Raw genomic sequence first — 13,461 nt, 5'->3', positions numbered from 1 at the left:
ATTTTATTTTTTTGTATTAATGCAAATACATGTTCGTTGGTTTTTTAGCACCATCAGTGTTAAAAAGCTGCCATTCAAATGAAGCAGAGATTTCAACTCGTAACTTGGATAGACGTATGCCCGATTTATAATTATTTTTCTGTTGTGATCCACTAAATATTTTCTCCAATGTGCTTTAGAAAATTTAAATTAATTTAAGGAAAAAGTTATTTGGCCCGACTTACGCCCCTAATGAAATGCGCCATTTTGAAATTAAAAGGAAATGCACCGTTTCGACGCTTTTTTTTTTCTTTTGGACTCGTTTTGACGAACTACAACAGAAACGCTTTTTCCTTTCGTTTTACTTTTTGTTCTGCAATCATTTTTTGTTCTGCAAACAGCAGCAATAGTTCTTGCGCCTGCAAACAGAAACGCGTTTCAAACAAGTGATTACGTTGAGGAACCGTTGTTGGCTGCCTTATGCCAAAGCCCATGTACAAGTTGGCGTTTAAATTCAACACTCAACTTTCACGAATCATTAAGTTTTGATATGTTAAAATTTTGTGATTTATGAAAAAACAGGCACTTACAAGTGATCCATGGGCATTCCCTAAATCAGCTCTGTGTTGGCAAAAGCACCTTCAGACTATGCCCAGAGACAAATATGCAGACAAAGCATGTGGCATCTAGTGCATTTAAAATTGATTAAATTATAGGGAAGATGAAAAAAGAAAAAGAAATAGACATGCAAGAAGTACTACAGCTCTGTTGAAAAAATAGCATGTCTTTAATCTTTATGCTATTTTGAGGGCATATTTTGAGTGGGTCCCACTTAACGAAAGTGAGAAATATTATGAGGTTCGGATTCTATTCCGTTAATACTTCAAAAATATAAATTTATTTTCTCAAAATAGTGTTTGGGTGAATGAGAAATTGTCTTTTAAAGTTCACCCTTGAAGTTGGAAATTTGAAAGGAAATGAGGCTTATCCCATGTGGAAAAAAGAAGCCTAGGGATTAGTGTTTATATATAAACATTTAACCATGCATAAGTAAGAATTATAAGGATAGAGGCTCTCTCTACAAGCTCGTGCACAAGGGGGGTGCAAATCCAAGACTGATTTGATTGAACTCGTGTGCGCTCGCACGTCCTGCTTACGCGAATGTCAGGCCAAAATCATCCAAGCTTGCATGGCACATTTTTTATTTCCTTTTAAATTTTTTGTTGTAACAGTTTCACGTTTTTAATCCAAAGATATAAAAAGGCACCTCCTCTTTTATTTTTCAGACACACATTAAACCAGCACACAGAGTACTTGCAATTTTGTCTTTCCTCCTTTCGTCTGTTTTTCTTTTATCGAGTTTGCCACTGTTGTAGTTCGCCGGAATTACCTGTCTGTGCTTGACCGAAAATTTGTGTCCATTATATCCTGGGAAACAGCTACCAGCAGACCTAAAGCACTTCAGTTGGGGTAAATTAATTTAAAGGAAACTGTTCAGTGCAGGCCTCGGATTTCATTTTTCTATTTTGATTTTTCTTTTCCCTGTTGTTTTCAGTTGTAATTTCCAGTGTTGCTTCAGTTAATTTACCTACTGGTAGGGGTGGGCAATAGTCGGTTCGGTTCGGTTTGGGACCCGAACCGAACCGAACCAAAATCAATCGGTTCTTTAGAAGATGAACCGAATTCGAACCGAATTTAGGAACCGAACCAAAATATTTCGGTTCCTAAATTCGGTTCGGTTCGGTTCCTAAATTCGGTTCGGTTTGGTTCGGTAACAACATTTCTATTTAATCACAATATTTAGCTTAGCAAATATTCAACATTTCTGTTTAATTATAAGTTTATTTTAACTTGTATAACTACAGTAACAACATTTCCGTTTTGATGATTTTAAAATAACAAGAAACTAAAATTAGTTAAGAGCATGCATATAATATTAACTTGCAGGATGTTGCTATGTTACACCATCTGTAACATACACACCCAAAGCAAATAGCACACGTGTCCTGACTTACAGAGAAAAAGTAATGCAAATGCAAGGTTGGGGGTTAGCTGAAGCAGCATATGTACCTTACAGATGCTTTAACTTAGATAGCTCCTAACTTGCTTGAAATTGATTGAGATTTGAGGCAGAATGAGATGTTGGGTATTGATCCAACACCATTACCATGGACCCAAAACCTCAAGTTATTAAGGAAAATTAAAAAAAAAAAAACGTGCCATGGCATAAATTTAAAAGAAAAAAAGACACCCACAAGCTGCAGCTGCAGCAACCAAGATGACCGTGTGCGAGGGTTAACGACGGCATCACTGTGCTTGAGGGCTGTGCTACTACTGAGGGGCTGTGCTAGGCGCTGACCCTGGTGTGAGGCGAGGGAGAGACGCGAGGAAGAGACCGAGAGGGGCTGAGCCGAACCGCCCCATGCACGCGCAGAGGGGGAAGATACTGCCGAGGGGTGGTGCCGCCACTGAGGAGCTGCACCGTGAGGAGAGAGAGAAACGCGAGGGAGAGGCACGAGGGAGAGAGGCGAGGGCAACAATATAGATGCAATCGTGAATTTGTGATTTCCAATTTAGGGTTTTGATTTTTTGTGATTGAAATTTGATTTTAAATTTATATATTTCACTTTAAATATTTTGTAATTAAATTGAACCGAACCGATCGGTTTTTTGGTTCAGTTCAGTTTTAAACCGAACCGAACAAAAACCAATCGGTTCAGTATTTTTTAAACCATTCAGTTTTTGCTCATAGAACCAAACCGAACCGAATCAAAATTTTTCGGTTCGGTTCGATTCGGTTCGGCAAAAACCGAACCGTTTGCCCACCCCTACTAGTTTTATTTGTTTAACTCATTGTGTTTGTGTTTTTTCCTACAAGCTCTAATAGTGAACAAAATTAAAACCAACAGCCTTCCCAAATCAGTGTCAAAGACTTCAACATAATCATTTGGAACAGCAAATCACATGAATCCGCAAGCAATATTTGAGAATACAATCATTCAGGTGATTGGAGAAATCCATATAAGTTTCCATCCTATATACACAAGCAGACAGACACATGAAAGTTGTGTTCGGTCACATGCATAAAGAGCTAGCATATGGAAATGGTCTGCGAAAAATGATTGTGGTTGGAGCTAGCATATGGAAATGTTTTGCAGTTTGCAGTTTGTGGAAGTTCTGGGTGCCGAGTGTTGTGGTTGGAAAGGAAAGCAAAAAGAAGGATAAAGCAAGAACTGGCAACATCGTTTTGGTTCCAAATTAATTGAAGCATATGCTCACCCACGTGCTGCCCACCTTTTTTGGCTTAAATTAAAAAGCAGAAGGAAACGACGTCGTTTTGTCTTTCGGGGCGCAAATCGGGGTTAGCATTCAGGGTAAATAGCAGCACTCTTAATTTAATTATACAAAGTATTAGAGGTTAATTTCGGTCCAATAGAACAAAGACACTTGTCATTTTACGAGAATGACAAGGCGGCTTACATGAAGACAAGGAAGAGGAATTTAGATCGGTTCAAGAGTTCTTCGAAGGATAATTGCCAAAAGGATGATCACCATAAGTATGAAGATCGAGTTACACTGATCCAGTGGCCATGCCTGCAACACTTTTACAGTGGGATTTTTTTTTCTTTTTTAAGGATGAGGTTAAAAATTATTCTAAACACTCTACTTATTTTATAAATGAGTTTTATTTTGTATACTCTTTAAAAAACTTAAAAAATCTTTACCTAAATCAATTAAATTAATTATATTTTTTTTACTCAAAACACCAATAATATTACTCAGCACACCTAAAGAAAATTTTTTAAAAAATTAGCATATATTTATAACACTGAAATCAATTTAAGTCTTAAAAAATTCTTTAACACAATTTTAGTAATTAATTATTGTTTATTAAAGAATGTGTTCAATGTTGTTTTTGCTCCTAAGAAACAACTTTGTGAAATCGAGAAAGAATAAGAAAATGTTTAATAAGGTTTGTTGTACAATGGAAAAAGAAGAAAGAAGAAGTTTGGGGTTTAATTTTTAATTTCTTTTGAATTCGAAAGCCAAAAATGTTAGGAATAAAAGATTTAGGGTTTATGAAAATAAATTATATATTGAATAATAGACTTGTTTTATAAATGCTTAAAGTAATGATGTTATACTTAGCACGCAATATCTTATAGTAATTTATGCAAGGAGTATTTGTAATAAATTATATTAAAATTAGAGTTTTCAGAGTATTTTTTTAAAATTCAATAGGTCCACATTTTTTTTAAGAATAGTGATATTTCACCATATTTTACCCTTTCATTTTATTTGGCTAACTCCCACTTTTAAAATTAATATAGCATATTTCTAAAAATACCCTTACTTCAATGAAAACTTTTTTTCTTTTGGAAGTAATTTCACTATCTTTCTCTCAATTAAGTTCAAAACCCATAAAGCAAGATTATAAAATTGAATTAACAATAACAAACCATCCTAGCAAATTTCAAAGTACCAGGACTAAACCTTTTTTTAAGAAGGAACCAAATCAAAGCTTCTAGCTTCATTTCAAAGTTTCAGCCATGCAAAATTCTTTAAAGAAATATTAAAATCCTTATTAAGTATCAAAAGAGATCAATAATTCTTTTACAATATTTTATACAAATTAAAATATATTAATTATTAAAAAAAGATTATATTTTTACAAAGAAAACATGAAATGAAATTTGCCAGAAATTCAAAAATGGGTTTGCTTTGTGGTATGCAAGCGATGTGTCACAGGATGAGTATGCGCAGCAAATCCGTGCGGCACTTAGGCAACTTTTAGCACATAAATCGCAAAGTAAGCCTAGAACACTTCTCAAACTAGTAAAGAAAGAATGCTTGCGAAAATGCTAAAGAGAATAGAGCAATATGGCCAAAATATATTTTATTACACACTAAAGAATAAATTACAAGAGAGCTAGAGAGCTTGTGTATGTGTTGGAGTGTTTGTGTGTGTGGTGTGGTTGTTGGGTAAATGAGGGGGCTCAACCCTATTTATAGGTGTTAGGGTGCTAGGTTTAGAGAGTTCCAACTTGCATAAATATCCTAGGGGTCTAAGTGAAGAAATCTATAAACTTCTAGTTAATTTACAATTGTAGAGAATTCTAAATCTTGGGCTGGACTTGGGTGATTTGCTAAGCGCACCATGGTTTGTTGTGTTGGCGGTCCATTTCTGAGCGCATCCCACTTCTAAGTGTATCTTCCCTTTGTTGCTAAGCGCGCTCCACGTCTAGGCGGACTTTTGCTAAACGAACCCGTGTGTGTTGAATTATCCTCCAATTGTAGGAGATTTGAGCGGTTCGTGATAGGTGGCTTCCTTGATGACATGGCATGATGCAGACACGTGGTGTGGCATGGTGGCTTTGCTCTGCATCATTTGTCATGAGGCGCAACAATTCTTTGCTCTAGTGTGAAGCAGGGTGGCTAGTGTTGCAATGGGATGTATATCATTTTCTTTAAAATCACTCGTATATGGTTGTTGGGGATGGCAAAATTACCCACTGACAAGGGAATCTTTGGGGTTTTCCCTATTTAAGGAGGGTATGGGTATGATTTTATACCTAATTTCTTACTCAGAAAAAGAATGGAGACGATTTTTTATCCAATTTCTTATTCGAGAAAAAAACGAAGATTAGGTGGAATCTCTATCTCCTTCCAATTTCCCCATTCCTTGTTTTAATTTTTAATTTTATTTTTATTTTTTAATTATGAGTGAATAACTAATAAAATTAAAATTGTAAAATATTAAATATTAGTGTAAATAACAAATATCAAAATATTTATACAAATAATATAAATATTAGTTAATATAAAAAGTTTAATGTAATTTTATACTTAACTACAACCCAAAGCCTACAATCCTATAAGCCCACAATTTATAAATCAAATGCCAGTCACTCTCTCACAATCTTACTCATCATTTCTAAATTATTCGCGTCATAACCAGCACCTAACTCGTCCTCATCTCATTATAGTAGGGATGGCAAAATTTGGGTCCAGGTCCGGGTTTGGCCTTTCCAGTTTTGGATCCGAATTTAAACTTGGATTTATTGCCTCCGGAAATAAAAAGATCCGCATACAAATCAAGATTCTAATTTAAAAGATCAAACGCAAATACATATTCTAATTTCAATGATTCAAAGCAATAAAACATTCACAAATACAAATCCATAACATAGATCTATAATTCAAACTGACGATTCACGATTTAATTTTTACGAACTTTAAGGATATGCCTTCGGTGAAGCAACGAATGGAGGCCAATGATGATGATGATGATGAACACAGCGCCACAGCCGCGATTACAATCGCAAAGGCAGACAAACATCAACCAAAACCCATGAAATAGATAGACAAGCGACGACCAGTGATGATGATGAACGTGAAACACAGTGAAGGTGGCAAAATAATAAAAAGTGACGACAATGATTCGATGAAAAGAAGAGTTGAAGAGAGAGGAAAATAATACTTTGCTTTGGCTAGGGCAACTGTGAAAGTGTGAAGATGATGAAGATTAGATGAAAGAGAAGGAGTTGAAGAGGAAGGAAAAGAATGGCTTTGGTTTGGTGGCTGGGGCTGTAGAAGTGTGACTCAAGGCTGATTTTTCTTTCCTATTTATATTATAAAAATAATTAAAAATAATATTAAGATAAATATATCTGGGCCCGGGTTTCGGATTTCCGAGTTTACCCAAACCCAAACCCATAACCAGACCCGTATATATGCGGGTTGATAAAATTAATTTCGGATTAATTTTATTTCGGTGTGGGTTGAACCCGGTTCGAATTATCCGGGTTTGTCCGAGTTCGGGTTAAATTATCATCCCTACATTATAGTCCAGTAGCATGTCACGTTATCGATGGCTGAGTAGCCTAGCTCGTCGCGACGTCAACTAGCAACCTCACACGTGGCTTCATTGCGCCATAGTTGGTGGCCAAAAGGTATCATTGCTTATGGACAACACCCGTGCTAATATTGTATAAAAATCACATTATTTGAATATTATATTTACCAAAAGTTTGACTAAGTAGAATGAAATCAGACCCATTCATGATTATTATCACTTTATTTCATATAATTTTGGGTTAATACGATTAAATTGAGTTCAAAAACGAAAAGCATATAAGTTATTTTGGGGTCATATAATTCTAATGGGGATGGAGAGGAGATAGGGGCATATGCAAAACATTGAGAATGGGTAGGGGATGTCAGTCCCCTCCTCATTGCCATCCCTAATGGTAGTGATAATATTAATTGTGGCTGAATGAAGAGTGAGTGCAAAGGAGATAAGAGTGAAAAGAAGAAAAAAAAATATTTATTTCTTAATAAGGGTAATTTTCAAAATAAGTGGTATTAAGTATTAATTGAATAACGAGGGCTAATGAGAAGAGTTAAGGGGGTTAAATATCGTTACTCTTTTATTAATTAAATGCTTTTCTATCATATGAGAGAATTTATTAATAAGAATTTAAGATGCACCTAATATAAGTCTTACTCTTCGAAACGGTTGTCCTATAAACAAAATTATTGAAATACAATACATAAGCAAAGAACTAATAATAAAAGTACAACATGAATTAAAAAAATCAAAGTTTTATCCTACAATTCTTCAAAAAAGAAAACTCACCTATTATCATATCTGAATCGATATTATCAGCATTTTCTCTTTTAATATGGACAACCGTGCAATCTCAAAGAAACTCATTTCCAACTTATTTGATGTGTTGTCTAAATAAGTTTCATAAGATGTATTTTATTTTTGCGATTTGGAGAAATTGGATCAACATATTAGGTTGCTAGTTGAGAATTTTTTATTTTTTAATATAGGTTTTAATTAGGATAATTTGTAATTGATTATTATTATTATTATTATTATTATCATCATCATCATCATCATCATCATCATCATCATCATCATCATCATCATCATTATTATTATTGTTATTATTATGGTTATTGTTATTGTTATTGTTAGTCCATTGTGGGCTTCACCTCTGGGATGATCCGAAGGCCCCTTAAGGGATCAACAAGAGGATGAAGGAAAGTGTCATAGATTTCACAAGGTCAACTAAACAAAAGACGTCCATAAGACTTGCTAAAGAGGCCCAACAGATGCACTAGGGACACCCATCGGATGGACGAAGTATACTAATGTAGGATGCTCCTAATAAGGATGATCGCCATAAGGATCATTAGCATACCTCTGAAGCAAATAGAATGTAGTCGATTAAAAAATAATAATAATAATTTGGGTTGCCCTGCCTTCACCATTGAGAGTCATGCACGCCCATCAACCTAGTCAACAATGGTGGTGGTTTATCTTGAAATCCCGGCCGTTGTACAGTGGTAGAGATGTTAATGTGTACCGTCCGCTGTAGGTTTATTATTACTAAACTTACACCTGTAAAAAATTTAAATTACTAAATCTGCCCACAACCTGCAGTGAGTTTTTATTTTTTTCAGAAAAACCTGACCTCTACAGGGTTTTAATAATTACCAAACTCACACGCAACTCACAATAGATTTTTTGCGGGTTTTCTCATTTATAATCAATTAATAATACATAAAAACTTAAATTATATAATTCAAACTATAAATATATAATAATAGCCTAAAAATCCGCAAACAATACTCAATTCTAAATTTTATCAATGTAAATAAGAAATTAAAATTTCAACATATAAAAAATACACAAAATATATTAGTCTAACACAAAATATTTCTATTATAGGCAAATCATCATCACTAATATCAATGCCTTACTTCATCTTTTAATCAATATACAAGTATTATCAATAATATCAACATGTAAATTTTATATAATTATCGTTAAGGCAAAACAAACAAAATCAATTAAAGTAAAATAAAATATTAGTAATAAAAATTGTAAAATTTCTACTTATATGTTGCAGTGAGATAAGTTAGGATTAGGAATTAGAAACTTTAACTTAGATATATGTATGATTAATTTTTAAGTAATTTTTATGATTAAAATAAAAAATATAAATAATTAAAATAAAGAATGCATGTTGGTGGATTCCCGCGCTAGTACCTAGCAGATTTTTTTCTTAATACCAAACCTACTTGCAACCTGTAGTAGATTTAAGTTTGAAATATCAAACCCACTCGCAGCTTGCAAAATTATCCACAGCGGGTGGGATTTTGCAGGTGTGTTTAGATAGGTTTGCGGGTTGGTGGGTAATTTTGCCATCTCTATATAGTGGTTTATTGGAGTCTAATAGATTATTCCACACATGGGCCTCCTTGGAAACAATTGTTGAAAACTGTAAATAATTCTTTAGTTCCTATATTTTCGTATGTCAAATTTATTTAAATTATATTATGTCAATTAATGGATCAAGGATATTGATATAAGACATGTTTGAAGCGTAGCTACTGTTTAAAAGATATAGTACTAAAATATTTAGTAAATACTAACCGCTGGAGGTTGGAAGATAATTTGATTTGATTTTATATTTGTATAATGAATTTTTTTTTTACATTTGCTAATTTTATCAAAATTATTATAAAAATTATATTTACTATATACTATTAACTTTTTTATATTTATATTTTTTTTCTCCTTAGAAGCTATAGAGACTAACTAGGTTATTGGCTTTGAAAAATATTTAAAATAGAGGGACTAACTAAGTTATTGACTTAAACTGTTGGGACAAAGAAAGCATTTACCCTTGCTAAAAATTATAGTAGAACTTCAATAAATTAATAGTCTTGAGACTATGAAAAATCTATTAATTTAGATAATATTAATATATCAATGAAACAATAATTATTGATTTATCGATAAATTAATAACTTATTCATTGATAAAGATAATATGATGCTCATAATAGATTTTTTCAAAGGAAATATAGAGGTAGTATAATTCAAAAATTTAGTGAATTTGTCAAGTTGTATAGTAAGATTATGATTTGATCTTAATTTAGTGAATCAGATACTTGATAATTATTTGACTAGACTGCATGACTGGATCACAATTATATGGTAACCCATTAAAAGAGACTTTTAGGAGGCAACATATTAAGCCGATCTCTCCCTTATTTCTCTTAAAATAGCATATAAAATATAATAATGACTTTTCATTTAAAAGGTTTAAAGAAAGCAACAATAACCAATGAAATGCTTAATGTATTGAGTTAATACAATAAAGAAAATCACATACATATATTATGTATGTAGTTTTAAATAGTTAATTATTAATTTATGCAAAATAGATCCTATAGAATAAATAAGATTTTTTTAAATATTGTTATCTAACAAATTTAATGAATTATTAATTTAGAGTAATAATACAGTCACAAACTCTCGTACAAACTTATTTTGTACAAACTAATGTGGCATCAATTTATTGGTTGAATGAAAATACAAAATAATGAAAATAAATCATGTGGACTAAGAGATATTTAATTTAACCAATAAATTAATGCCACATAAGTTTGTACAAAATAAGTTTGTACAAGAGTTTATGGCTGTATTATTACTCTAAATTTAACATGTGGCTCTCGATTCGGGACTGGCAAAAATTATTATTTTATTTAATTGAAATTATCAGTTTATCAAATTTTAGTTTAAAGAGATTATATTGTGTATATATGATAAAGATTTTATATTGATCAAAGCTATTACGATGGGGTGAGATAATAATAAGCACAGTCAATGCCCATAAATTTCACTCACTAGTTTCAGAATTTTAAAAATTTAAATCTTTAAAATATTAAATTAACTAATCAATTTTCCTGTAAGGATATTTTCGAAAATAAATTATGATAGTCATTTTGGGAATTGTGACATTGCAACTCGTCTCAGCGTCTTTTTTTGGAGTTCATTAATTAAGAAGGTGTCTAAATAATATATCAAACACATTTTGGATACCAAATCTAATTACATTTCCAAACATCCATGCACTAAGGGTGCGTTTGGTACATGTATTGTATTATGTTGTACTGCATTATTTTAATACTGGTGTATTATATTATGCTGTATTACATTAACACTGTATTATAATAATATTGTACAATGTTTGGTATTACATTGTACTGTATTAATTTTTTGTGATTAATTTAAATTAAAAGATTATATTAATATATTTAAATTATATTAATATTTATACTATTATTAATTTTAAATATTATTTATTGAAATTGATTTATATTTAAATATTTATTATTAGCTATAATAAAATTATAAATTTATTAATAATTATAATGTAAAAAATAAAAAAAATAAAAAATATTTTATTAAATTAAAAAATTATATTTATTTATTTATTATTATTTTATTAATAAGCAAAAGCAAAAGTTAAAGCAAAGGAAACGAAAGTCAAAGCAAAAGCACGTGAAAAGTGAAAACGTTAAAGGACAAAAAAAAAAAAAAACGTAAGCGGAGTTGCCGCATTAGCTTAAACCCGACTCACAGTCGGGTTTAGCTAATGCGGCAGTTTGCTGCATTAGCTTGGCTCAATAATGTAGTGTTGCTGTAGTATTTTATCTACCAAACATGGGCCTGTATAAATTTAAAACAATGAGGAATTTTAATACATCAACCAAACACACCCTAACAACATGACATTGAAAAAGTAATAGGAAGAGTGGACCTAATTCATTCACCACTTCTACAAGATTCAAAATAGAGCCAGCAGCCTTGCATGGGATTGCACATGTAGTATACTCCTATAAATCTCAAGTTGCATGGAAGCTTATGTATATTTGGCTATCTAACCTCAATAACTTTTCTTGATTGATCTCTTTCCCTAACCAAATTTGTAAACAGAGGAACTGTTTTACTATAAGTTTTGGTTCCACCATATCCATATACATTTCATTTCTAACACACAAGAACAATTGAAGGCACATGTACTTATTTGCGTGACTCGAAGCAAGTTGATTTAGGCCTTCATGGGTTTTGAATATCAGGCGCAATTATTAATATTTTTTTTCAAGAAAAATTGTGAGAAAATTGTAATATTACTTTTCTTGTATCATAATAACAAATGGAATTATAATGTTTGCATGTTCATGCATCAAATTTTCTATAACAAGAGCTTGTCAATCTTTTCATTCACACTAGTGAGTTACTTTTTAAATCTCAAGGATATTGAAAATGCACAAGTGCAGATTTTTACATAAAATTTCATGCAAAAACGCATTCTTTTACAAACGCTGTAAATAATTTTTTCTGGATTTGCAAATGTCATCACAACTGCCAATGCCTTCAAGTTGCATACTTTTTGAAAGTGCTTTCTTGATAAGTGACGTTTAGTCATGACAAAGTTGCCAGAGATTGATGTATCCATACAACCAAAAATCAAGATCAAAACAGAATGCCAAAAAAAGAATATGTTTCGGTTTACTACATATGTTATATACGTTCACATTCTTTATTATAAATATAAACTTCTCTATAAATAAATCAGCATTATTCTACAACTCTATATCATCCCAATCAACAAAATTATGATGTATTTCTCAACCTTGATCACCTTTCTAATTACGTTCTTTCTTCTGTTTCTTGTTTCTCTAAGCTCTAATCTCATCCAAGATTCTTGCGAAAACGCAGCAAAAAATGATCCAAATTTAAGCTATGAATTTTGTGTTGCAAGCCTTGAAGCCAATCCTAGAAGCCAAAATGCAACCCTTCAGGAATTGGTGATCATCTCACTAGGGCTAACCATATCCAATGCAAAAAATATTAGCTCCCACATTGAACAACTTTTGTCACTGAAGAGCTTTGACAAGCATACTAAAATTGGCTTGCAAGATTGCCTTGAACTTTACTCAGATGCACACTCAACATTATTAGAAGCTATGGAAAATGTCAAGTTAAAAGATTATGAGGGGGCTAATGTAGAAATAAGCTCTGCGATGGATGCATCAACTACTTGTGAAGATGGTCTTAAGGAGAAGAAAGGTGGGGTTTCTCCTTTGACTAAGGAGAATAGTATTTTCTTCCAATTTACTGTCATCTCCCTTGCCTTTATCAATATGTTTCATTGATTATTAATTTGGTTGGACAATCTTATGCATTTATTTTATTTATTAATTTTGAATCTAGTTTGTTATTTGTATGAAGTATATGTATTTTTAATAAAATTCTATTCACTATATAAGTGTAAAAAGTGTATCAAAAAAATATTCTCGACCAATTAAGAGCCACGCATCGAAATTGAGATGAGTTTAATTTGAGTGAGATGAGATAAATTGCACGGTCATTGAAAAGGAAAAAAGTACATAATATCATTTTGAGATCTTCAACTTATAGTAATTAAAAGAATATAAAAAAAAATTTATAATTTTTTCGCATACGTACAATATATCTATCTATATATTTCATAATACGATTACTAAATCTATTATTAGACTTCGTGCTGTGTGATTCTCATTATCCTCTTATATTTTTATTTATTAACTATCAATCAACACCTAAACTTCACATCTTGCTAAATATAACCAT

General features: G+C 31.9%; 1 protein-coding gene across 1 annotated transcript; it reads left to right on the top strand.

Annotated features, from left to right (window-relative positions):
* Window positions 1-12,423: 12,423 nt before the first annotated feature.
* LOC18044005 (putative invertase inhibitor) lies at window positions 12,424-13,011 on the top strand. The gene has a single exon (XM_006436769.2). The coding sequence runs from the start codon at window positions 12,465-12,467 to the stop codon at window positions 13,002-13,004; it is 540 nt and encodes a 179-aa protein (XP_006436832.1). The 5' UTR covers window positions 12,424-12,464; the 3' UTR covers window positions 13,005-13,011.
* The last annotated feature ends 450 nt before the right edge of the window (window positions 13,012-13,461 follow it).

This window comes from Citrus clementina, unplaced genomic scaffold, assembly GCF_000493195.1.
Source record: "Citrus clementina cultivar Clemenules unplaced genomic scaffold, Citrus_clementina_v1.0 scaffold_4, whole genome shotgun sequence".
Taxonomy (NCBI): domain Eukaryota; kingdom Viridiplantae; phylum Streptophyta; class Magnoliopsida; order Sapindales; family Rutaceae; genus Citrus; species Citrus x clementina.
This window is presented reverse-complemented; position numbering and strand designations above follow the sequence as displayed.